Source organism: Onychomys torridus, chromosome 6, assembly GCF_903995425.1.
Source record: "Onychomys torridus chromosome 6, mOncTor1.1, whole genome shotgun sequence".
NCBI lineage: Eukaryota > Metazoa > Chordata > Mammalia > Rodentia > Cricetidae > Onychomys > Onychomys torridus.
Window position 1 is genome coordinate 38,389,284 of NC_050448.1, and position 27,325 is coordinate 38,416,608.

Genomic DNA, 27,325 nt, shown 5'->3' on the forward strand with positions numbered 1-27,325 from the left:
ATATGTATAAAAGGTTATTCCACAGCTCATATCTGGTAGCTGTGCATTTGTGCTGAATAGTTATTACAAACCCTTTAATATTCCTCAGCCTAGATTGATATCTTTGGGTCCCTCTGCCTGAATTACTATATTTAATCTGTCATTGGAAACGATTTGTGTTTATTAGCTCTGCTTTACATAAAGCCCTTAACCATGTCTGGAATGGGAACATCATTTTCAGTGGTTGATTAAAGGGGACGGAAGCTTTGGAGATTGAGTCTGGAGATAGCCAAGTCTGCTCTTGTCCTCTCCTAGTAACTCTCTTCTAGGCTTGGCATCCTGACCATCCCTGGCTGTGGGAATCTTGCTTTAAGGGGCAATGTGGGACTGTGACAAAACTGGTAACTGGGATCAGGTGAACTCCAGTTTGGATGCTAGTGTCTACTTCCCAGCACTTTTACTTTGGGTGAGATTTTTAGCCTCATTGTTTTCTGAAGCATGAGGAAGCCTTCAACTGAAGTGGGATAATGTATACAGGGAAATTATTATATTGTTTACAGTATGGTTGGTGTTCCAGGAACAATAGCTTATTTTTCTTGTTGGAGGGCATAGGTATGGCGACTGAAATAAATGGGGAGGCAGGTATGCCTTTATACTTGGGAATGTGAGATGATTAAAAGGTAAAACTTCTCAATTCAGAAGTTACAGTTTCCCTTTAGTATTTTGGTTGCCTTTAGAAAGCTCCAGTTTTCCTTTAGTGATGAGCCAGGGAGTCCTTGAACACTCTTTTCAGTCTTTCTTGATAGATATTTCAACATTAAAAAAATGTTCAGATATATATTACATAAATTTGCTTGAGAGAGATACTTCTGAGTAAAATTATATACAAACAACCTACCTTGTAAACAAAGGTACAGCATTCTATTCCTGTGTTTCAGAATATGATGTTGTTAGTTTGAGTTTTATTGCTGGAGTAGCAGATGTTTAAGTGCTGAGTGAAATATATAATTGTTTAAGCATAATTACATACATATTTGGTCTGAAATTGGGTTCCTTGTCTCTTTCATTTTCTTACCTTCATCTTTCTCCTTTATTACTCCTCTTTTATTTTAACACCTGTCCTATTCATCCTTGACGTTCTGACACTTCCCTTTCTTTCTTTACTCTCTAGCTTTCCTCTCCTCTTCTTCTGCAGATAATAGAGCTGGGGAACCGGAACTCACGGAACATGGTTCCCTGAGACAGTGGCTTAGCTACTATGTGACTCAGGCTGGTTCTGTTGCCTGAAGTTGTTGCCGGACTTAGGGATCATAGCCTTTGCCCCAACAAGCCAGGGTTGCTGCCTCAGTAAGCCAATTAAAGGAGTCAAATCAATAGTGAAAGGCAGAAAATGGAGGTTTATTCAATATGGCCACATTTGGAAGAGGCACACAGAGATCCCTCTCAAGTCCATCTCCAGGATTCTTGACACGAAAGTAGGGTCTAAATAGAAGGAAGAGAAACATTTACTATGTAATCTGACATGGTGTGGTCCCCTGCTTCCTCTGCTCCAAGTCTGTCCTGCAAGGTCATTGACAAATTGAACATCTTTCTCTTAGAAACCGTCATGGCTTAATGCAATCAAGGCTTCAGCCATTTCTCCTCCCAGCAGGGAACTCCTGGGAAAATTCTAATCTCTAGGAATCCATTCTCAATAGTCTGATAGCCAAAGATGGGAGTTTATATTCATTCATGACATACAGGCCAGTGACAAGGGCAAACCATTTCACCGGTGCCCTTGCTCTGTTTATTTCTTGGGGAACATCATCACCCTGCATCCCTCAAATAGAGTTCTTCCTTTGGGGAAGGCAAGAGTTAACTTGTGTGTCCTTATTGCCCATTTTCAAACTGGAACACCACGTCACCTCTTTTAAGTTACCTTGACCTCCTCAGAGAGTATGTTTTTGATGACTGCCACTTCCTTTTCTCTCTCTCTTGTCCCTTGGTTTCCAGTGCTTTGGACTCTTCACACCCCAACCCTGATTCACCCTCTGTTGCTCTTCCCTTGATTGGTCTGTCTTGTGCAACATGGTCTCCGAGGTTATCTTATTTTTTCTCTTCCTTTCTCAGAAAAGCTCTTGGCCAGATTAGTCTGGCCCTGTCTTCAGCTTCTGTCCATATATTGTCTTTGCTGCCTTGACTTGCTGACATGGTTCCTCAGTGATAACTCAATTTAGAGATACCCCAAATATGCAATTTGCCTTTCTTCATGAATCAATACTTCACCCAATCTAAGGGCCTCTACACAGTTGACTCTTGTGTGGAGGAGAATGACTGCACTCGTGATGAACCCTTTGAGAACATGTGATACACGTTAAACACAAGCACACTGTACATAGAACTCCCTAAGTAACTTTAGGCTCTATAATCAAAACTTACCCCCTTGAAAAAGCCTCAGGTCCATGTGCTGCTTTCTAGGGGGTCTGGATGGGGTTTTCATTGTCTAGCAATTAAAGAATTAAAAGGCAGGGAAAAAGACAATTTTTTTAATTAAAGAATTAAAAGGCATTCTTTTTTTTTTTTTTTTTTTTTTTTTTTTTTTAAGCTGAGGACTGAACCCAGGGCCTTGCGCTTGCTAGGCAAGCGCTCTACCACTGAGCTAAATCCCCGACCCCAAATTAAAGAATTAAAAGGCATTTGTTTCATACACAGCAGACAGCAACAGGTAACAAAATTCATTTAAAATGAAGCATACTCACACACGCATACCTACATACAGAGCAAAGCTTACAGAGAGGAGACCTGGAATCAAAATCTATTTTCCCCTGAAGGGCTGGGCGTTTAAAGTGGTTGGTATGGCCTGAGATGCATCCCTTCCCCTAATTTTGGGTTGGTCAACTTTGGCAAAAGAAGAGGATGTGGGGGAGGTGATAGGGCTGGCTTTGACTGCATCTGACCAGCCTGGATTGGTCAGCCTGAAGTGGGGCCCTGTTGGCTGGAGTTGAAGCTCATCATGACTTTGTTTCAAGACAGGAGGGTGAGGAGAAAGCTAAACGTTGGCCATCTCTTATCATTCTCTGTGGTGCTTCCCTGATGTGATGATTGCCAGGGAGCCAGCTGTCTCTCTCACTCCCTCCTCTGCTCCTGCCCGCACAGATGAAAGATGGCCTCCTAGCCTTACTGGCTCTTTCAGTCCAATTGAGAGTCTTCAAGATGTCCAAGTTTCCCCAGAAGCACAGCCTCAGAGATGTGGTTCTCCATCTCAGAAACCTCAGTGGCTCACGGGAGAAGGACAGATGCCCATAACTTGCTCCGTGCTTTTTTCAGCCCACTTTCTGCACTGATACAGACCCCCGTGGCTGTGTCCCCTCTGAGGGTCCCTCCTGTGTGCTGCATAGCATTCTCTCCTAAATGATTGGTACCCCTTCAATTTGTAGTTCAAATGTTCATGTCCTCTGAGCCCTGCTTCAATTCCTCCATTTGAATTAGTCTTGTTTTCAAATCTCCAAGCTTCTGTGGTTGGATAGCCATGCCTCACACAGCACCTCCCACTCATTGTGGTTTGCATTCCTTACCTGGGTGCAGCTTCAGAGACCAGCCTTGTGCCCAGCACCTACAGGATGACTGGCCTCCTGAGCAAGTGAATCCAATTTGGGGCTTTTACTTCCCCCAGGAACTCAGCTGGCAGGGCACCCAGCGAGCAGAGGGTGCCAGGGTTGACCCTTTCTCCTTCCAGAGGGTGTTGAAACTCATTTACATGTAGACTCCTCCTCCTTTCCTTTCCAGGGGGTGACTCCCCATTTACCAATTCCTTAGAGGAATTCTGTTTGCTCTCATGCTAGGACACAAAGGCTATGAGCCCAGAGCAGTGGAGGTTCTGGTCTTGAGTCTACTTGTCTGGATGTCAGTATGAGCTGTATCTGTTTGTCATCAAGGAGATGCACACCAATGGCACAGTGTCTGTCCTCTTTGCATTTATGCTTTCTTGTTTCCCTTTACCAACAGGCAAATTCATAGTATCAATAGTACATATATCCACAAGAATATAGTGATAATTACAGGAGAGGAGAGGGCAGGGGAGATGGCTCCAGGTAAGGCAGGAGTTTGGCTCTCCAGAACCCACATAAAAGCTGGATAATCATGGTGGTCTGCCTGTAATCCTAGAGCTGGCTAGCCAGTGTAACCTGAGTGGTAGCCCTAGGCTCAGCAAAGACCCCACCCTTATATATAACATGGGGAGTGATCAAGGAAGATGCCCTGCAGCAACCTTATGTCTCCACATATACGTTCTTGTGTGCCTACACAAGTGCAAACACACACACACACACACACACACACACACACACACACACACACACACACACACAAGCACAGAGCAATGATCCTTTTAAAGTACCAGCAGCAGAGTGCTGGCCCCACAGGCATTCTGGCATGGGGTAGGGTGGGAAGGTCCTGGGATGGGAGGTCCTTGTTAACTTCCTGGTCTGGACTTTCGAGCCAGCAGTTCCTGGGCTGCCTGTAGCCCACACATGGAGATGTTGTTTTGGGGGAGACAGGGAGTATGGGAGTGGCTGTGGCAGTTATACAAAACATACAAGACATAGATTAATGCATTGTTGTTGTGCTTTTTCTTGAGAATATATCATTTAAGATAGACTTAACAGCCAGTGTCTGATTGAAGTCCTCAGCCATGCTGCTTGTGAGCTGTGTGACTTTATGCAGGTTACCTAGTGTTTCTGTTTCTCAACTTCATCCCTAATGTGAAGATAATGAAAACATTTAACAGGCTTCCTAGGACTGCTAAATGATAGAATGCGTCGAAAGCTTTGTCTACCTGCCTGGTTAATGGTAAGTATTGTGTAATGCATTCACATTTGTTTTCACCATTGCCGTGATTACCAGCTAGCAATCAGGATTGCCTTCACTGTCAGCATTTAGTAGCAAATAGCTGATGCCCCTTAAGTGAGGCACAAGCTTCCCAGGTAGTCAGTCCTTGCCCTCTTACCTTGTAGCCGCCCTGCTGTTTCACTAATAATGCTGTTTTGTCTCCAGTTGATCATCCCAGCTCTTAGCCACTCATTTCCAAGAGGGCTGTGCAGGGAGTCAGTTGTTTTCATGTAACTCAGGCTGGACTGAACTTTCTAACTCTCTGTAGACCAACCAGGTTGGCCTGAAATTTATCCTCCTGCCTCAGCATCCTGAGTATAGGAAGTGGGATTATTTGCATCTCGTGAGAGTGGGTTGTCAGCCAGTTTCAATGGGAAGTGTGGGCCTTAACAAACACAGGGGGCAGCCACTCAAGTATCACCAGGAGGCTTGCACTAAGCCTTGCTGAAACAGGAGTCAGGAACTCAAGAAGTGGCTAGCAATCTGATTTGGGTACCCACTAAAGCATGTGACCTCTCTAGCAAATGTGTCCTATACTTTTATTACACATGTTGGGTTTCCATGTGCAGTTCAAAATGTTCAGGTCTGTTCCTAGACCCTTCAGATGCTTTGTAAATTCTGCACTCATGGGAGCTGGTATCTTGTAAATATGTTCTGTTTTTTTTCTGGGATAGTAGACACTGCTTGGCCTGGGCTGTTCTGTTCTGGGTGATTTCTCCTGTACAATCATGTACAAACTGACCTATGGAGCTCCACTCCATAGAATGACTTTATCAGTGTCATCTTGCTCACTTTGCTGAGCTGAGAATTCTCACTGCATCTCAGCCCCACTCCCATCCCCACATTAGAGGAACTTCCTGTGGTTTCTCCAGAATGTTTCCGTGTGTGGTAATTACACTCCCATCTTTTCCCCTCACAGAAGATGTTTGGAGGCCTCACCCTAATTATCCAGTGCAAATAATTATATCTTAGCTTTCCACAAAAGCCCTCAGTTTTGCTGTGAGTTCAGCTCACATACTGGATTAGAGTTGCTGTTTTTTCAAAGCAGTTTTGGAGTTTCTTAAGAAAGGTCTAATGCAAGTTTAAGCATGGGCATCTGGGGTAGCTGAAGAGAAAAGGGCCGGATTGCACAGTGTTGCACACTGCCCTGGAGCAGTGCAGGCTTTGGAAGGACTGACACTACTGTTATTTCTTTTCCCTCTTTCCCACTTGTTTAGGGCCAAGTTCTGTCACCCATTCTGCAAGTATTCTAGAGTTTAGGGTTTGCCTTGACAATTTAGAGGTTCACTTGGGGAACATAACTTTTAGATAGGCCTAGTATACCTCCTCTCTAGGTTCTTGGCAGCTTTCTTCTACAGATCATGCATATGGTCTGTTGCTGTTGTTTTGAGGAGATCTTGGCACCTGAAAAAGCTGGTATTGATTGGTGATCCCCACAGAGACTCTAGTGTGTTGGGATTATACAGGTATGCACTACAATGCTTGACTAAGCAATCCACTTTTATAATGGAATGAAGTATTTGAACTTGCGAAACACAGTTTTGCTATTGAAATTATGTTTGGAAATACCTTTCTTAAAATTGTATACATTGTAAGTTGTATATTCAGTCAAGGGGATTGTAAATTGTAAGTTTAATCAAGGAGATTGAAATTGACATCAGAGGTAAACTATATAGGTTATACTGCCAAATATGGATTATTATTATTTACAACGTGGCTCAGATGCAGTTATGTGTCACACAGTAGGAGGGTCTCCTGTGACTATTATGTGCTTTGTAACAGTACTATGGATTTAGTGATATGTGTAATAATCATGATGATTTCTCTCTTTTATTTGAGAGACCAAGAATCAGTCTAAAGGAGGGCTTTGGAATTTGTAATATCCTTCAGTTACAGGTTTGGCTTATCCAATAGTGGATAACTAAAGCATTTTGCCAGTAGTCTTAAAATTCAAGTGTTGAACTGTTTAGTTTCTTTATTTTATTCATAGCCCAGGTGGGTGAAGTCCTTTGTCAGGTCCTCATGTACATTATAGGAGAGCAACTGTAGAGAATTCAAGAATTCCTTTAAAAATCTTTCCTTTTGCATCCCAGTGCTAGGGAACAAATCCAGGATCTTGTTGTTGCTAGGGTTCTATTGTTTTCCTGTCATCTTAGTTGCTGAACCTGAATCTACCCTTAAACTACCCTCTGTGGCCCTGCAGTTAGTGCCCAGCAGCTCAGGGGGAGGCCTGGTGGGATTTACGGTCCCACTTGCACTGGCTCTGCCTCTGCCGCCAAATGTAGTTTTTAACCAAATCTCTATTGTTCTGTTTACCAATAAAGATGCTGGAGTCAGATGTTGGGGTAAAAACCTGCTAGCTGAGAGAGGCTGAGAAGCAACCAGGTGACCTTCCTTTTTGACTGGAGACCCAGCAAGAGAAGCATCTCTCTAGCCATTCTAAACTAAAAAGACCCTGAAACTCCCAAGTGCCTCCCTATTCTTTCCCGTGCATCTCTCTATCTGTCTTCCTGGCTTCCTCCATACTCTCTATAGCTAATTCCTGTCAACTAGTTACTGGCTGTTCCCCCCCCCCCCCCCCCCGCCCGCCCGATCCAAGGTTGATTTTATTAATACAGACTTGGGTTTCACAGTGTGATCAAATATCCCAAAACAGGGTTTTGCTGCTGAGCTGTGCTACCCACCCCAGAAAGCCTAGTCTTTTCGTGATAAATAAGTAGGAGTTGGCTTTCTTTTTGCTCTTCCAGTACGTTATAAGAAAACTTGTTTGGACTATGGTGGTGCATGCATTTAATCCCAGCACTTTACTTGGGAGGCAGAGGCAGGCAGATCTTTGTGAGTTCTAGGACAACCAGAATAGTATGACCTTGTCACCAAAAAAAAAAAAAAAAAAAAAAAAAAAAAGCCACCTTTGTTTTAGCAAACATTTATTAATTGAACAATGAAACTTCCTATGTCTATAAAATATGCATAGTCTATTTAAGCAATAGATGCATGTTTAAAGAGATTATCACAAAGCAGTGTGTGAGTTGAGGAATGATGCCTCATGGGAAAGGAAGTGATTGGGCCTGAGGTAGTAGTGGGAGGTTGAGCACATGAGATTACATGGAGTAGTGATAGCAACTCTGGGTTTTGCCTATAGATGGAACTTATAAGGTGAGTCAGAGGGAAGGTTCTATGCACAGTGGAGTGAGGACAGAATCATGGCATATTAAGCAGAGTGTAAAGGTCGAGAGTGGAAGTGCTGTTAGCAGATGATTCCCTAAAGGTAAGGAAGTCCTCTGGCCTCTGTGGCTTCAAAGGCCACCGGAGGAGAGAAGCCAAGACTTCATCTGGTAGGCACAGCTAGAGTGAGAGTCCTCATGTTCTCCAGCAAAGTTCAGTAGCAATTCCAGGAAAGCAGACTTTATTTCTTTTTTAAAATCCACAAAGAGATCCAGAAAAGGATATGGACCCAAATAAAATGAATCAGGCTTTGAAAAATCTTCCCACGTGATTATTACCGACCACAGTCCAACTCTTTCATTGCTTATGTGCACCAAGGTTAGTATATCTGTCAGGGATGGCTGCAGTCCATTTTGTGTGTGTGTGTGGTGGAGGGAGGGATTTCAGAAGATAACAAAAATTTGTAACGTATTTGTCTTTTTAAGAACCCTGTCTTTGGGAAATGTAGTCCAGAATTACAGCAAACTAGTAGAAGAAAGTGTGCAGTAACGCATATAGACAAATAGTGGGGGAGTCGTTATCTTCCAGCTGGGTGCAGACTCTGTTGCCCAGGAAGGTTCTGCTGAGTGACACCACCTTCCCCCTCCCAGACTGCACATGGCTATGTCCTAGCTTTGCCTGTAGAATGTGCCTTTTCTGGTGCACTGCTGAGATGTAGCAGAGGCCCTTTGCACTTGTAAGGAAAACAAATCTTTTGGGATTCCTGGGATCATTTTGATCAAACACTTTGGTTCCTCAAACTGCCTCTCTTTCAGCTACTGCCTTAGGTTTCCTCCACAGGCGTTAGATGCACAAGTTTATTGGTAATGCCTACAAGTATCAGCATTCTGAAGGCTATAAAGGTGACCATAATGTTTTAGGAAGTATGTGTGTGAAAGACTGTGGGATGGTCACTAGAAGGGAGGATTTTTAGGCATTCCTATTACTCATTAATCTTTTCCATATTATGTGAATGCTCTTCAAAAGATGACATCTAGTGGCCATTTGCTTTCTTAAACATTATCTTAATTCATTCTGTTTATAAATAGATCTGTGTAATTAAAATGTATATAATCTTTTCCACATTCTAGATGAATAAGATGTAGGAAAATGTTTGCTCCCCCCTTTTCCTATAATGCTTAAATGAAGTCTCCAAGTAAATGACCTTTCAAGTCCCATCCTTAAATAGAAGCGACGCTATGGGTGGTAGAGTTACTGTGTGGGAGAACGCTGTCAGGTTAGTATGATGTTGTCTGTATGGCTGCTGTGGTGCTCTTGGCTTGATGCTGCTATCCTTCGCCCTCTCATACATGGTACTCTCTCTGTGAACTTTTTACATAAGAGTATGTATATTAATGGGTCCATACAAATGTTAGTTGTAGCCAAAAAGAGAGCCGTTTCTTTAGCAATGAACAGTTGGTTTTCTAGTCTACAGTCCGTCTTATTGGTTTGACTGTACGTATACGGAACTCTGACAAAATGTAGAGGAGCAAAGCACACAAAGAATACAGCTATGACAATAAATACTTTCGTCTCCACCTTTTTGTGTTGGCTGTCCTTACTTGTAAACTTTTTATACGAATTGTATACTTTTTTGGTAATCACCACATAAAACAGAAGCATCAGAAGAAACACAGTCCAGAAAATGAACTGGCATGTATGACTGACTACTTGATGCCACACCAGCCCCAGAGGACTCTTCAAGGATGCACACTTCTTCACAGATGATGGTGTTGCCTCCTTGTTGTTCAAGATCATGTTTGGCAGGGAAATGAGGAACATCAGGAACCAGATGAAAACTGAGACTAATTTTGCAAAAGTCGGTTTTTTTTGCAAAACATTGCCTAAAAGGTCTGATGATCTTGAGGAATCTGTCAAAGGCGATGAGGCCCAGCATTATGATACCTATATACATGGTCTCATAAAAGACCACAGAAGAGAAATAACATACAAAAACTCTCATTTGCCAGGGTCCAAGGTGGGAATCAGAAAGGATTTTGAAAGGAAGCATTAGGGTCATTATCAAGTCTGCCACCAGAGTGTTTTTGAGGTAGACGATGAAAGTAGAATTGCTGGGAATGTGAATGAACACCCAGAGGGCCAAGGTGTTCAACAGGAGGCCAGTCAGGAAGACCGCAGTATAGAGGGCTGGGAAGACCAGCTGTGTCATCCGGGTATCTCTGGGGCACCACTCAGACTTGTTGAAGCCCCGCATCACAGTGGTGTTGGCTGTCCCGAGCATCAGCTATTATAAATAAACATGCACACAAACAAAGGAAAACAAAAAGCCCTCATGACTTGACAAATACTACTTTTTGTAAAAACACTGCATTATTTAACACATTCAGCAGATCTGATTTTTTTTGCTAGAACTTTTTGAGCATATATCTTATTTTGGGTCTTTTTAAGAGTCCCATTAATTTATGTCCTTGTGAAATCCAAATGGCAAATACTACTCATTACATGGCAATAACAGCACCCAGTTTAAGACTTAAGAGTACAGGGTAGGTTGTAATACATCATGTAGTGCCTTATTCTTATAGTCTCTGTTTATAGAATATTATATTTAGATTTTAAAAAAAATTAGCCACATTCTACCTTTAATAGCAAGCACATTCATAAGAAAAATTGAAACTAACCTTTGTTTGGGAAGATACTCAGCTGTATGTATTGTGGCAGTCATGAGCTCAACACACGAGTAGCTTGTGAAGTAAAGGTTCTTCTTTCTTATACTGGCTTTCCTTCCTCATTTTCACTTGTGGGCTTCTGTAATACCCAAGTTTTCTAGAACCTCTATCTTTAGAACTTTGGAGCACTGGCCAGTGGTTGTTATTGATTCTGTGTGCTGAGGACTGAACCCAGCACTTTCACTGGCTCAGCAGGCACGCCATCACTCAGCCACTTTCCTAAAATGAGGGATATTTCATTATATTTAATTATTTGTATAGGGGGTGCATAACCATGCAGGTACACACAGAGGGCAGGGGTATTGGATTGCCTGCAGCTGGAGTCACAGGTGATTGTGAGCCACCCAAAGTGGGTACCTGGAACATGCTTTTAGCTGCTGAGTTATTTCTCCAGTCCCAAAGTTTATTATTATTTTTTTATTGTTCATGTTCAGTGTTCTTTTTGAATACCTTATTTATAGTAATAGAAGTTTAATTGATGGAGAAACTAGTACCAAATTGCAAGCAAGTGGGAGGATAAGACTTGATTTGAAGATCAGACACTCATCTCCTGTACCCTACCGGCTGGGCTTGCAGAAAGTTTCTATGTCGAGGGATGGTCTTTTCATGCAGACATTGCTGCTTGTCTTTTGATCCCCAGATCTCTATGACATAATGTGCCACATTTTCTAAGAAGTGGTAGCTACTTTCCCTGTACCATTATTTGGTATTAAGTCTAAACAAATGTTTAAGAGCTGTACACCTCATTTCCTCATGTAACAAGTTTAAAGATATCATCTACTTCGTAGGAATGTTGGGGAGGTGGATGGATGGCCTAGCACTGAGCATATCAGAAAAAAAAAAAACAAAAACTAAAAGTGTCAATCACCCATTTCTTTGATTTCCTGAACTACCAATTTGAGTGACGATACAGTATGTCACTTTTAGAAGGCACCTTGGGAAACCACCTGCATTCTTGAGACTTAAAGAATTTTATGAATCAGTACTGGGCCAAGGTCTGTCCAGTATTTCCTTTAAATCTCATGAAGTGTGGAGAAAGTTACTGAGTATGACAGTGTTCTTGCCTGCCAGACAGATGAAGAGAAAGAGGAAATTAGGTGATCTTAGGGAGGATGTGTGGCTATCTATGGCAAGTTTCACTTCATATTTCTTGCCACACGCTTACTGTAGAGTTGAACTGTCTACACGTTTGATTGACTAGAAAATTCTCCATGACTTGGTTTAGGATTTTTGAATACATATATTCCACACTTCAATCTTTTAAAATGGAATGTGCTGTGATGGCTGGGAACTTTGGTTAGTTTATAGAATGAGTGGCACACTCTAAAGGTTTTCTCTTTGGCTGAAATGCATTAGGATTTCACTGATAAAATGGACAATAGCTTAAAATATGTCTTTTTGCTTCATAAGAGGATAAAAACCTAGCAAAATCAATTTTAAGGTAAATATATATATAAAATATATATATATATTTTAGCCTACATAGCTAATTTTGAATTTCTCTATAGCCTACAATCCAATATAAAAATGAAGGTCTGGAAAGTTTCACTTTAAACAAGGGAAACTCTGTGCAGGATAATTTCATAATATGAGAACTAGAAATCACATTTTTGGTCAAATTTCAAAATGCCAAATGTGGGAAACTTTAAAAAGAGGAACTGATTTGCAATGTCCATTTCTAGGGTCACAAAGGTACATTCTTTTGTTTGTCAAGCACACATTTGTGTGGTGTGTGTGTGTGTGTGTGTGTGTGTGTGTGTGTGTATGTTGTTCCTTCAGTGAGTCAGTTCTCTTTTGAACATGTGGGTTCCATGGATTGAACTCTTCATTGTTGTGGTTGGTTTTCACTAGCTGAGCCATCTCCCTGGCCCCAACATACGTTGTTTTTAAATGAGAGTTCAAGTCCTTGTTCCGTACATTAGCTGATCCTCCCAACAATGCTAATATCTGTTGGAAAAGGTTTTCCCTTTGGAAGGGTCCATCTGAGAGCTGCTCCCTAGAGCAGTGTGGAAGTACCATCTGAAAGCTAGAGGGCTTAGGTCCAAGTCTTCATCTACCTGTTACTTTTCTGGTCATTTGGGAAGTTGGTTACACTGGCTGTGAAATGCTTGCCTTCTCTTTAGGATGTAAATGCACAACAATGTCTTCTTTATAAAAGTAAGGTGATAAAATGAAGGAATATCTACCACATGCTTAAAATGATGCCTGTTGAGGGAGATGTTATGCAAGATTGTTAAGTCAACTAAAAAGGAGATTGGAATGCTGTGGGCTTAGTTCATGAAAACCAGCAAGGAAAAACTAAAAAACATTCAATGAAAATGTTAATAATTTAGGAGCCTGCCAAGAGGGAATAAACTACAGATTGGAATTATAGTTCTTTCTAAGGACATAGAGTCAAAAATAATAAAATCTAAATAGCTAATTATAGGTAATTATATTATCACAGTCCTCATAATATCTATAGAGCCTCACCTCATTTTAGAGATGAAAAGCTGAAATGCAGAAATTAAGCAGTTCCCACAAAATAGTGCTAATAGAGACCATTGCAAACCCACCACTAGCCCTAGAGTTTGAGTATAGAGCCTGCCTTGTGCCGCACCTTGTCACCAAGATATCAGCAGGATGAATCTGGAGTGGCTTACCCTCATTATGGAGTCCTTGTGCTAAGAGTCACCAACAGATACAGGGGAAAAAAATCCATGAAGTAGAACAAACCTGTAGTTCTGTCTGCTACAAACTCAGTTTTAAGACAGCAAATGTCAGGAAGGAGGTGGGGCAAATAGGTATGTCATGGGAATTGTCTGCCATTTCCTCCTTTTTCAGTCTTTCAGATTTCGCAGTTGGGTCAAGGTTAAGAGTGAAAGAACATCTGTTGAGGTAGCTAACACGTATCATGTAAAGAAGGTTTGAAAAGCTGAAGTGTCTGCTGTCATTTGAGATGAAAGTTGAAATGGAAACTCCTATATTCCTAGAAGAGACTTCTCATTTCCTCTGAAATATACTGAGGTGCTTTCCTTAGATTGTGCGAAATTGTTTTAAACTTTCCATATTAGCCTAAGCAAAAGTGATATTAAGTTAAAGAAGCTATAGTTTACAAGAAGATGTCCTGAACTACTGGGAAATGAAAATCAGTGTTAGATTCTATTCAGTTAACTAGAAACAGGGAATACAGCCACAGTATTATTTGAAATGCTTGATATTTAGTTAAAAGGATTTTTATCATAAAGCATATGTTTGAAAACTCAAATGCATAGGAGATGTTCAGTAAGTAACGTACTTGCTACACAAGCATGGAAGTGTAAATTTAGATCTGCCAAACAAAGCTAGACACAGTAGTGTGTATCTCTAATCCCAGCACTCCTATAGTGAGATGGGGATGTGGAAACAGAATTCCCTAGAAGCTTGCAGGCCAGTTAAGTTGGTATATACAGCTCTGAAAAAGAGATCCTATCTCAAACAATACAGCAAATGATGATTGACACCTGAGGTTGTCCTCTGATACCTATATATATGCCATGGTATACATAAAACCACACTCAGAGGACACACATATATACACATCATACATACAATCACACACGTAACTATTTTTAAAAAACCTCCAAATATCAATGTGTAGATAGCAAGAAGTGAAGGTTGATCTATATTTATACCAGTGTACAAGTATTTATGCTTATTTGGATAAGCATATATTGGATTTTTGTTTTAGTCTATGATAGTACATATACATTGACCATCATAATGCACATGACTTCCCCATATTTTAGTTAAGCTGCTATTGATGTACTGGTAGTTTGACTTTTCCCAGCTATTAAAGCTGAATGTACACATCCATATACTCTTATGTGTTTGTTTCAACATATTAGTAAGAATGGGTAGATCAAGGGTTATATATCAGAATGTCACATATTTTCAAAATGTTTCTATAAAGAGTGTGCCAATTTATAATTCCATTCTCTAATCCTGTTTTTAAAATTAAATTTGTTAATTTATTTTACATCTGGACCACAGTTTTCCCTCCCTCCTCTCCTCCTGCCCCCCCATCCACCCCTCCCCTGTTTCTGTTCAGAAAGGGGCAGGCCTCCCATGGGTGTCAACAAAACATGGCACATCAAGTTGAGGTAGGACTAAGCTCCTCCCCTTGTATTAGGCTGGGCAAGGCAACCAACCCAGTAGGAAGAATAGGTTTCCAAAAGTCAGCCAAAGCTCTTTGCTCCCACTGCTAGGAGTCCCAGAAGTACACCAAGCTACACATTTGTCCACACATATGTAGAGGGCCTAGGTTGGTCCTATGCAGGCTTCCTATATGTTGTTTCAGACTCTGTGAGCTCCTATGAGCCCAATTTAGTTGTTTCTGTGGGTTTTCTTGTGATGACCTTGACCTCACTGACTCCTAAAATTTTCCTCTCTCTCTTCAGTGAGATTTCCTGAGCTCAGCCCAGTGCTTGTTCATGGTTCTCTGCATCTGTTACCATCAGTTACTGGATGAAAGCTCTCTGATGACAATTGGAGTATTCATCAATCTGATTACAGGATGACTAGTTCAGACTACATTGCAAGGAGGCTTAGCTGGGGTCATCTTTGTAGATTTGAGAGTTTCCCTTGTACCAAAATGCCCCCCATATCAAGACATCTCTTTTAGTACTCTCCCCCTCGATCCATCCCCCAACTTGATCCCTCATGTTTCCATCTCCACCTATCCCCAGTCTACCCAGGAGATTTCTTCTGTATCCCCCCTCCCAGGAAAATACACACATCCACCTTTGGGCCCTCCTTGTTACTTAGCATCTCTGGGGCTGTGTATTGTAGGTTGGTTATCCTTTACTTTACAGCTAATATCCACTTATGAGTGAGTACATACCATGTTTGTCTTTCAGGGGTCTGGGTTGCCTCACTCAGGATGATTTTTTTCTGGTTCCATCCATTTGCCTTCCAATTCCCTGCTGTCATTGTTTTTAACAGCGGAGTAACACTCCAGTGTGTATATGTAACACATTTTCTTTATCCATTCTTAGGTTGAAGGACATCTAGGTTGTTTCTAGGTTCTGGCTATTACAATAATGCTGCTATGAACATAGTTGAGCAAGTGTCTTTGTGGTATGGTTCAGCATCCTTTGGGTATATGCCCAAGAGTAGTATAGCTGGGTCCTGAGGTAGATTGATTCCCAATTTTCTTAGATACTGCCATACTGATCTCCAAAATAGTTCAATCTCAGACTTCTATGAGCAGTGAAGGAGTGTTCTTGCTCTACAGCCTCTCCAATATAAGCTGTCTTGAGTGTTTTTGATCTGAGCTATTTTGACTGGTGTAAGATGGCATCTCAGAATCATTTTGATTTGCATTTCCCTGATAATTAAGGATGTTGAACAATTCTTTAAGTGTATTTTGGCCATTTGAGATTCTTCTGTTGAGAATTCTCTGTTTAGATCTGTACCCCATTTTTAAATTGCATTATTATTACTATTTTTATTATCCAGTTTCTTGAGATCTTTATATATTTTAGAGATCAGCCCTCTGTCAGATGTGAGGTTGGTGAAGACCTTTTCCCATTCTGTAGGCTGTTGTTTTGTCTTGTTGACCGTGTGTGTCCTTTGCCCTACAAAAGCTTCTCAGTTTCAAGAGGTCCCATTTATTAATTGTTGATTTCAGTGTCTGTGCTGCTGGTGTTCTGTTCAGGAAGTTGTCTCCTGTGCCAATGTGTTCAAGGTTGTTTCCCACTTTCTGTTTTACCAGATTCAGTGTAATTGAATTTATGTTGTGGTTTTTGATCCACTTGAACTTGAGTTTTGTGCAGGGTATGGATATAGGTATATTTATATTTTTCTTCATGCTGACTTCCAGTTAATGCGAGCACCATTTGTTAAAGATGCTTTCTTTTCTCCATTGTATAATTTTGGCTTCTTTGTAAAAAATCAGGTGTTCATAGGTGTGTGGATTTATGTCAGAGTTTTTTATTCAGTTACCATGATCTACCTGTCTGTTTTTATGGCAATACCATGCTATTATTATTATTATAGCTCTGTATTAGCACTTGAAATCAGGGATGGTGATACCTCTGGAAGTTCTTTATTATACAGAATTGTCTTAGCTATCCTGGGTTTTTTGTTTTTCCATATGAAGTTGAATGTTGTTGTTTCAAGGTCTATAAAGAATTGTGTTGGGATTTTGATGGGGATTGCTTTGAATCTGTAGATTGCTTTTGGTTATATGGCCATTTTTACTATGTTATTCCTACAGATCCTTGAGCATATGAGATCCTTCCATCTTCTTATATCTTCTCCAATTTTTCTTCAAAGACTTAAAGATTTTCACATGTTTATTTAGAGTTACCCCAAGATATTTTATATTATTTGTGGCTATTGTAAAGGGCGCTGTTTCCCTGATTTGTTTCTCAGCCCGCTTATTATTTGAATATAGGAGGACTACTGATTTTTTTTTTTTTTTTAGTTAATCTTGTATCCAGTGATGATATCACTGAAGGTATTTATCAGCTATAGGAGCCCCCTGGTAGAATTTTTGGGGTCACTTATGTATACTATCATACCATATACAGATATCGAAAGTTTGACTTCTTTCTTTCCAGTTTATATTCCCTTTATCTCCTTTTGTTCTCTTATTACTCTAGCTAGTACTTTGAGTACTATATTGAATAGACATGGAGAGGGTGGACAACCTTGTATTGTTTCTGATTTTAGTGGAATTGCTTTGGGTTTCTCTCCATTTAATTTGATGTTTGCTGTCAGCTTGCTGTTTATTGCTTTGATTATATTTAGGTATTTTTTTTTTAATCACTCAGCTCTATAAGACCTTTATCATGAAGGTTTGTTGGCTTTTAGCAGCTAATGAGATGATCATATGTTTTTTTTTTTTTTTCTTTCAGTTTGCTTAAATGGTGGATTACATTGACAGATTTTTGTATGTTGAACCATACCTGCATCTCTGGTATGAAGCCTATTTGATCATGGTGGATGATCTTTTTGATGTGTTATTGGATTTTGTTTGCCAATGTTTTATTGAGTATTTTTTAGTCAATGTTCATGAGGGAAATTGGTCTGCAATTCTCTTTCTTTATTATTTGTGTAGTTTGGGTATCAGGGTAACTGTAGCTGCATTAAAAGTATTTGGTAATGTTTCTTCTGTTTTTATTGTATGGAATAATTTGATGAGCATTGGTATCAACTCTTGTTCAAATGTCTGGTAGAATTCTGTGGTGCTGCTGTTCTTCTGATTGTTTAGGGCTGTACCTGGACCTATGCAGTCTGCTGGCGTTGTGGGGATGGCCTAGCTAGTGGGAGGGTATTGAGGTGGATGGAGATGGGAGGCAGAGTAGGTCTTGGCGGAACAGAATCCAGTGGGTGGTAGCAGTCCAGCTGGCAGATAAGTCACTGACCTGCTCGCCAGATGGTGGGGACTGCCCCATTCTCTAATTCTTACTAAAATATTTTAAGTCAAATAGAAAATTATAAGTATCTCAGCATAGGCACTAGGTTCCAAAAATCCTACTCATGCACTAAGGATAGTTCCCATTCTCACTGCCATGTGGCGAGAGGTTTCTGTCTCTGGTGTTTTATTTCTGTTGTGAAAGTGGTGATTCAGGGGTTGGCAGGTTATCTTTCTTTTTAAGGGCAAATGTTTTAAGTGATTCAGGCTGAGTGGTCTTTCTTTCCACAGCCCAGCTCTATTGTTGTGGCACAGAAATCTTAGATAGACAGCTTGCCCGGTGTGGCTGTGTTGTTGGGAAGCTTCACATTGGACATTGGAATTCTAATTTCCTATACAGTCCATGTGACACGAATTTATTCTTAAAATATAAAAAGCATAGTTAGACCATAGACTCCTCATAAACAGAAGGTGAGCTAGGATCTGTAATCAGGGCCTGTGGTTTGGGCAAGGCCTGCTTCATATGCTTTCTGTGAGAAATCTCTGAGGAAAAACTCCAACCCTAGCATCCTCAAGCCTGGTAAGCCACTGAGATATGGGACAGACTACATTTTATTGGCTCATCTTTTCAACTATTCACAAATACTAAATTTGGTTTCTCTTAAAAAAATTAAATGGAGATGTGAGATGAGACCTTTATTTATGTCAAAGTATTTGCAGCTGGAGATGGTGACATGTTCTATGTAGAGTAGGCATTAGCTAACACTGACATTTTAGACTGTTGGCTTTGGGGAGTTCATTTTACTTTGTGACAGGGTCTTTTTTTCTAGCCCTGGCTGACCTGGAACTGGCTATATAAACCAGGCTGTTCTTGATCTTGAAGTAATCTTTTACTTTACCCACTGAGGCTGCAAAAATAGGCATAAGCCATGTCTGTCTATCAGATTGTCTGGAGTGTGTTCAGCCCAGTGGAGGAGTATGTGGTGCCTATTGCCTTTCAGTAAAAAAAAAAAAACAACCAAAATTGTGATTTAGGGCTTAATTCAAAAGCTTTTGCTGTATATACATAGCTATAAAACATAGGTAATTCCAAACACCTTACAGGTTTTTGTTGTTGTTGTTGTTAAAAATTTCACAATGCTATCAGCATTACTTGTCTGTCTTTTGTAGAAAAATATCACAGTGAATTAGGATAGCCACCAAAGGAGAATTGTTCAGGTAGTCTGTTCCCCCAGGAGTCCCTCATCACATTCACACGTTCATGAGACCTTGATGAAGAGCTTTCATACACTTCCTGTTCTACACTTGGATGGTTTGGGGGTTACTGCTGCCCTTTATTTGTCTCATATGCAAAATAAAGTTTGGTGGAGATAGTTGGTAGCGAGATTCTCCTCTGCTGCCCAAAAAGGGTGTTGTAGACCAAGAGTGAGCACTGTGGTAGAAATGACAATGGCTGTTTGTTCTGCAGTCCACGTCATAGACTATATCCTCTTTTTATGACAGTGCTGGAGATTGAACCTGGGTCCTGTGCCTTGCTACGCAAGAGCGCTCTCTGTAAGCTGTGTCCCCAGCCTTTACATGCGCATTTTTTACAGTCTCTACCTCCATCTCCAACATCTTGTTCTCACTGTAGCAGTGCCCGAGTAGGAAGTGCATGCAGCCACTAGGGAATAGTTGCCACATTAAGAGTTACATATCCTTAGCTTTGTACCAAAATGTAAATTGAGAAGTTGTGTTGGGTTTGGAAAACATTACTGAAGTTCAAAAAATTGCCTATACTAGAATTTACCCTTTTCATTTATTTTTAATGATATTTAGATGCCATTATCTATAACATTGTTGGAGAATCACCTCTAAGGAGCATCAATAATTGAGACAAATGCTTGTGGATTCTTGGGAATTTCCCTAGCATCAGGTGTCTCTCTAGCCTAGTAGTGGCTCTCTCTATTGAGATATCCCTGTAATCAGATTGGTGAATACCCTAACTGTCGTAGAGCCTTCATCCAGTAACTGATGGAAGCAGATGCAGAGACCCACATCCAAGCACCAGGCTGAGCTACAGGAGTCCAGTTGAAGAGAGGGAAGAGAGATTATATGAGCAAGGGGGAGGGGGTTGTCAAGGTCATGACAGGGAAATCTACAGAGGCAGATGACCTGAACTTGTAGGTACTTAAGCTCACTAGACTGACAGCTGTGTGGCCTACATGAGACCAGACTAGGACCACTGCATGTGGGCGACAGTTTTGTAGCCTGGTCTGTTTGTGGGACCCCTGACAGTGGGACCAGGATCTAACCCTGGTGCATGAGATGGCTTTTTGAAGCCCATTCCATGTGGTGTGATGCCCTCAGTCCTGCCTCAACTGAAAGTTCCAGGTCTTATTGACTCCTCATGGGAGGCCTTACCCTTTCTGAGGAGTGGATGGGGGTGAGTTGGGAGAGGAAAGGAGAGAGGGGAAACTGTGGTGGGTAAGTAAAATGAATTAAAAAATTAATTAAAAAATAATTGAGACAAATGATATGCATTTCCATACATTGAATATTTTGTCTATATTAAAGCTGTCAAATATGACCCCAATTTGGACATTATTGCTTATATGCATAAATTGAAGCGTCACACCATACCCAATAATTATGCACCAGTTCTGTGTTGATTACTAATAAAAAATAAAAATAGGGCTGGGGATTTAGCTCAGTGGTAGAGTGCTTGCCTAGAAAGCACAAGGCCCTGGGTTCGATCCTCAGCTCACAAAATAAAATAAAATAAAAAATAAAATAAAAATAACAACTATGAAATATATGAAATCTGACCACATATCTCACCCTCTTTTAATTACATGGAGGACTTAGTAAAATCATGATGTATTTTTTTTTTTCTGAAGAGACTGAAAAAATAATAGGTCATAAAGCTGTACTGGCCACAGTTTTTAAAAACATTTACTGTTTAATATAGGAGGAGAAGGTTGTCTCTAAACTTTTGAACAAAGAAATTCCAACAAAACAATACAGAATAAATGAAATTTTTTATATTATACATGTGGTTACAAACAGATAATGTCAGATAGTTCAGTTGCTTTCTTATTGGTAGATGTGAGGTGCAATTTGGTAATGATAGCTACTTATTTTTTTCTTACCAAGCAGTGTTTTCTTCATTCAAGCAGCAGGCATTTCCAAAGCTGATTGACAGAGGTAAGTGCCAACGATGGCGCTGTACTGAGTAACCTCAGAACCTTAGTGAAGTTGCTTTCTCTAGTGTTAGGAAGTAGTAATGTATGTTCTCTTAAATATTAGAATGCTATGAAAGTTTACAATCAAGTTAATGGTTTATTCACTATGTCTCTTCTTTATGGAAAGATACATCTTTAAACCTCTACCATCTTAATGGGCATTTATACTAATTCAGGCCTCATCCAATGTCATTTCATTTGGTTTAAGTGTCTGTGGGGTTGTTGTTGTCCCTGTTGCTATAAATGAGAAGTCAGTAGTTACTGTGCTTGATGTATCCTGTTGAACATAATTTCTCACTTATTACAAAAATAATACTGATTGGTAATGGATTTTAAAATGCCAGTGGATATTACATTTCATGATTGCTCATTTTGCAGAAACTGGGTAAGGCATTAATTCTTTGTGGGTTTGCTTGCAGTATAGCAATAGGATGCTGTTTACTTTACTATACCTCTGCAGATTAGTATTTTTCCCTTGTATTTTAAGATGACACATATATATGCCATATATCTAATATATATATATATGTGTGTGTGTGTGTGTGTGTGTATTAGATAAAGATTATTTCCCTATTTTATTGCTTATCGGTTTCTTTTAAGTGAGTGTTACTATTTCTGCATGGTGATGTCCTTGGAGGAGTCTGCATACTATAGACCGAAGCAGCCCTCAGGTCACATTTTACATTGGGGTCTCCTCACTTGGGTCACCGCTTTCCTGTCCTTTCTTTTTGTTTTCTCCAGAGGGTGACATAGCATTAGAACACCTCAGCATACTTGTCAAGGAATTTCGGAAAGACTTGCAAAGGAAAAAATAGATGAATGGGTCAAGGCAGGCATTCAGGGATGTCAGCCACAAGGTGCTCTCTTTCACATAGAACAGAGTATTCTCAGCGGCACAGTCAAAGACAGCCCGGGTTTGGCTCAGGGTGTAGGGAATACGAGCAAAATGGAAGGGAACAAAACAAATGAAGAACACAGCAATGATGATAAAAACTCTGACATTGACCTTTTTCTTGGGAACTTTGCCTACACCTCTTGTTCTTACATAGGACCGATAGAGTTCTTTTGTAATAAGACTGTAACAGACAATGACAATTAGGAAATTAATCCAGAAAATGACTTGACAGATGTAATTGACTATCTCATGCCAGACCAGTCCAAACTCTGACTTTAAAAAGGAACATTTCTTTATGTTCTTGTCTTCTGGCCTCCTGTTGGTGAGAATCATGTTCGGCAGTGAGAGGAAGAACATGAAGGCCCAGATGACAACAGAAAGAATCTTTGCACCCAAGAGGTTGCTGGGGTTGGAAGTTTTAAATGGCCTGGTGGTCTTCAGGTAGCGGTCAATGGTTATCAAGCCAAGGAACGATATACTGATATACATTGTGAAATAAAACGTGACTGAGGTAACTTGGCACACCAAGGTTCTCAGAGGCCCAGCCCCCAGTTTGGCATCACTGAGAATTTTGAATGGAAAAGTTAGAATCATGAGAAGATCAGAAATGACTGTGTTCTTAAGGAAAATAATGAAGTTGGATTTACTGCGGATTTGAAAGAAAATCCTCATTGCCAAGCTGTTTGTGATGAGTCCAGCGAAGAACAGGACGGTGTAGAGCAAGGGGAAGAGAACCTGGGTTATCTTGTAGTCTCTGCTGCACAGGGTGACATTCCCAGGTGTGAAGGTGGTATTGGCTGCGGTGGTATCAACCCCAGGCATCTCCATTGTGCTAGCTCCTGAGTAGAGAAGGGGTGTGAGTACATTTAGTCAGAGGTCATTGGTTTGGTTGTCATCTCTATACGTAACTTTGAGAAGCACAATGTTGCTTAAAACTGGAGTTTTCTTACCTTTATTGGTAGAAATTAATAGAAAACTGAATCCCTGGATTTTCCATCAAAACAAATATTCCATCTCTAGCAGATTAATATGCTATGCATCATGGGAGCCTTGTGTTTGTGTTGTTGAATGTTTGTATTTCAGCCTGTCATCTTAGTGTCTGCCCTCCTCTATGTCTATAGGAAGGCCCGATGACATGCATGTGAGTGATGCTGTGTTTACTCCCCTCAGCTTCTTTCAAGCCTTGTTACCTTTTGTTTCTGTTTACAGCTCTCTTTCCTTCTGTGCCTGTGTTCTTGGTTTCATACTTTAGTATCGTTGATGAATTCAATGGAAAAGTGATTGATTATTTGTTAGAATTATAAATGAAATACCAATCAAAGAATTTGGTATGAAATCACTGTTGGGAAGTTTATTCAATAAAATAACTAGTAAATTGTAGAAAAAAATTTTCCTGTGTTTTGGGAAATGATTCTGGCCAGGCTTAGTCAACCATGCAACCTAATAGCCTCACAGAGACTCACTCCTTACTCGGGAGTATTTTTAGCCCATATATTTCTCATTTTCAAGTGCTCCATTATGTTTGAAGTTTGTGTATGTTTTTGAATATCATTCTGTGTGAATCCTAAAGCAGTAACAATAATAGAAGGCAGCGGCAGCAGCAGCAGCATTTGTATATGTCACCATTACTTGCTATTTCTCAAAGCAGCCAGAGCATCATTCCCAGGTTTATGGTGTATTTGATTGTGGCTAAAATAAAATAGCAGACATTGATCCTCCTCTGATTTCCTAGGTTAACACACAATAGGCAGCTCAAGGAGGAGTAAGCAGTTGACTTAAATGTGTTCTGTATGGCATCTAACTTGAGATTTAAGATGGAATTTAAAGCTTTTCAAATTCCATAAAATAAATGAGATGATTTCTCATAGAAAAGAATTCCTCATGTTCAAATACAGTTAAAAAAAAGAAAAAACCATAACTCTCATACAAGACCTAACATGATAAATGAAGATAGCAGATATTCGCTCCAAATGTCAATGGCATCCTTTAATTACTGAAAATTACACAGTTAAGAATACCCCCAGGTGTATGACCTCAGCTCTCAGCACCTCTTGTTCAGCACGTCAGACGTAAAGAAGGAGAACCACTGAGTTCAGCCCTCTTTGCGATCGCTAGTTCCTTTTTATTAATTCATTGCTAGATCGTTCTGGCAATTCTACCTAAGAGATGCTCATTGTGCACAGTAGGTAAATTATATAACAACTCTCTTAACATTGGGAAGTCCCATTCCTTTTGTTTATATTTAATTTTCATTTCACAGTCAAAACATCAACATTCCGCCACGTTTGGCATATTTTTATTGAAGAACTTAATCTCCCATGTCGCTAAGACTTGTATTTTAATTTTTATTAACTTAGTGCTATTCAAGACATATGCTTCTGAATTTATTAATTACTATATAATGTTTTCAATTTTTAAGAACAAAGTTGGAAAACACGCATATACTTCAGAGTGTAAGTACAAATCTATCAAGTGATCGTGTAACATTACCTGGTTATTCGTTGATTCTGAAGGATTTGGGTGTCTCCAATAATACTAGTAGAACTTGCAGGCTGGCATCAGGTGTTTCTCCTCAGTCATGTAGATTGGTTGCCAATGCCCTCTGTGATAGAGAGTCTGCTGAGTTTTCAGCAATGCAGTCTCGAGTGAGTGTTCTAGAGAGAAATAAAGGGAGAGGGGAAGGAAGAACATCCCAGTAAGAGATTACCTTCCACTGCACATTCAAAGCTGTGCAGACACGGAATCTGTCTGGTTTAGGACTTCTGCTTTTATCTCTTGGGAAATAATGAGGCAAAGGTGGCTGAGAAGTCATCTTTGAAAAACCAGTTTAAGATACTGTGGCTTTTATCTAAAACCTGTCATAGAATCAATAAGCTGCAGGTTTTTTTTTTTTTTAAAAGGGGGGATTTTCCATGAAAATAAATGATAAATCCAAGTTGAGATGAAGTCTTCTAAATCTGTTCCCAGGAGAATGTTGCAAGCTTGCTTTTTCAGATGGCTGTTCACCTGAAAACATATTGTACTCAGAGGGGATGATGTGTGACTGTCTAACAAGTAATTCTATTATCTCAAAATGTGTGCTTCCTTAGGGATGGTAAGCCTTTTGCTTCTTGTCTTATCCTAGTGCATAATGTCATTACTAAAAATCTGTCTTTGATTAACGTCTTTGTGGGCAAAACAGCATCATCCCATTATAAATTATTAGACTCTCAAATTAAATTAGGAAAGAAAGCAGTTGTATCCATTGCCAGCCTGATTGCATGAAGCAGCCTTCATGATTGACCTGAATAGAACTTAATAAATGAACAATGCTTTTGTAGTTTTGAGTCTGTAGGTAAAGCTAATATTAAATTAAATCACCTTTGTATCACTGTTATATGCAATTATATGTTAAAGAACTTTTATACCAACAAGGCAAAAGATACATTTGGAGTGAAATTGTAGGTTAAATTTGTTACTGCTCTATATTCATATGAATATTTCTGGCTTCTGTACTTTGAGAAAAAGAACATGCATTGTGTACAAGCACAATATTTCCAACTGAAATGGCTTTCTGTTAGCAGTAAAATCCCTTGAGTAGATGCCTATATTAGGAAGATACATTTTACTTGCTCTGAATTTTGAGTGTGTTAAATCTATTTAATGGTGTGAACGTGTGTTGTGGCAGCTCAGCATCACTTGGACTTTTTTTTTTTTTTTTTAGAATGTGCATTTAGGGACCCTACCTAGCCTCCATGAACCAGAGACACCCATTTGTATTTAACCTTCCTTCCATGTGATGCTCAGGCACACTAAAACATGAGGACCACTGGATTAAATAGACACAGGGCATTATTACCACCAAAATTTGAAATCAAGCTATCAATTTCACTTACTTCAGCAATATTCAGTTACATACAAACTGCAATTTTTCCATCACCTAGAAGTAAGAATTGATTTGATTTCAAATTTTTGAAAAGTCTATGAGGTTGTTCTTACCTTCATATAAACAGAGCCAATTAAACTGTTCTTACTTGCTGATTTAGGCATCTGAAATACTTTTTTAAATAGTGCTTTATGCTTCAAAATAATAGCTGCTAAAAATTGATTTCTTATACTGCCATGAATTAACTCACTTTTATTTTATCATCCATTTTTGAATGAAGAAAACTGAGTAGAGCAGTCAGGTTAATTAGAGACTCCATCCCAACCCATATTGTCTGGTCCAGAACCACCTTTGTTTCTAAGACTCTCCCCGTACATCTCTGTGGCATCTCTCCTCTCCAGGGCCCAGGGAGAACAGAATGGCGGAACTCCTTTATACCCAATTCTAAATGCTAAGATATTTATAGTGTTTCTGAGATCTCTGTTAAAAACAAATATATGGAAGGAGAATTGCAGGTGATTCAGTCTGCTACATGAAAAGAAAATCAACTCAAGATTCCTAAGTTATACTTTCTTACTAAGAATATAGATTTTCAAATCCCTGAAACATTCTCAGTATGGATTTGTAGACTAAAAAGAACTTTGACTTAAGCCTGCTTCATCTTTCTTCATACTTTAAGTGACAACCACAAACACCTCTCTCTGAACCTTCTCATATTTTCTCATTGGGGACAACTGCCAATTTCCCCTTTGGTCACCTGACCATGAAAGTCATGAAAATACTTAGGTGGAAAGTATCTCATCCGAAAATTCTGTATTATATAGAAAAATTAGTTGGGCACATCATCCTCTCCTGTCAATAAACAGCATCATTACATATGCTTTAAAATAGTATTATTGGGAAATAAATTTAATTTGATTATTTTGTGATCAAGATAATTTGGAAAATTGAGCAGAACTTTTATTTTAAATGGTTAAATTTTGCCAAATCCATTGAAGATAATACTTTGGGTTCATCTGATAGCATTACTCTGAGGCCAGGAAGCCATTTCTTGAAGTGCATGTGGTCCTTGTGTATCTATGTTTGGGCAGAAGAATGAAGATGTAATTAGATATTTGATTATCAGTTGGGATCCTTCAATTCTAATGACTTTTATCATTTTGGTATCAATGAATTTTTTGACTGAACATATTATATTGGGTCATGACTCTATTAGTTTTTTTT

At 39.8% G+C, this 27,325-nt stretch overlaps 3 protein-coding genes across 14 annotated transcripts in view; 1 reads left to right on the forward strand and 2 right to left on the reverse strand.

Annotated features, from left to right (window-relative positions):
* Positions 1-27,325, forward strand: part of Med12l (mediator complex subunit 12L) — a 340,622-nt gene that overhangs the window by 228,007 nt on the left and 85,290 nt on the right. The window lies entirely within an intron of this gene.
* Positions 7,762-10,841, reverse strand: P2ry13 (purinergic receptor P2Y13). Its single transcript, XM_036191143.1, is given in 3 exon segments — positions 7,762-9,891; positions 9,893-10,294; positions 10,689-10,841. Coding segments are annotated over 2 exon segments (1,008 nt in total). The 5' UTR covers positions 10,292-10,294; positions 10,689-10,841; the 3' UTR covers positions 7,762-9,282.
* The window catches only part of P2ry12 (purinergic receptor P2Y12), a 42,379-nt gene continuing 36,087 nt past the window's right edge, over positions 21,034-27,325 (reverse strand). For both annotated transcript variants that reach the window (XM_036191137.1, XM_036191138.1), the window contains exons 2-3: positions 24,727-24,890; positions 21,034-23,075 (exon numbers count right to left, since the gene is read on the reverse strand). In XM_036191137.1, the coding sequence (XP_036047030.1) occupies positions 22,021-23,064 (1,044 nt within the window). In that variant the 5' untranslated portion in view covers positions 23,065-23,075; positions 24,727-24,890 and the 3' untranslated portion in view covers positions 21,034-22,020. The remainder of the gene's footprint in view (positions 23,076-24,726; positions 24,891-27,325) is intronic.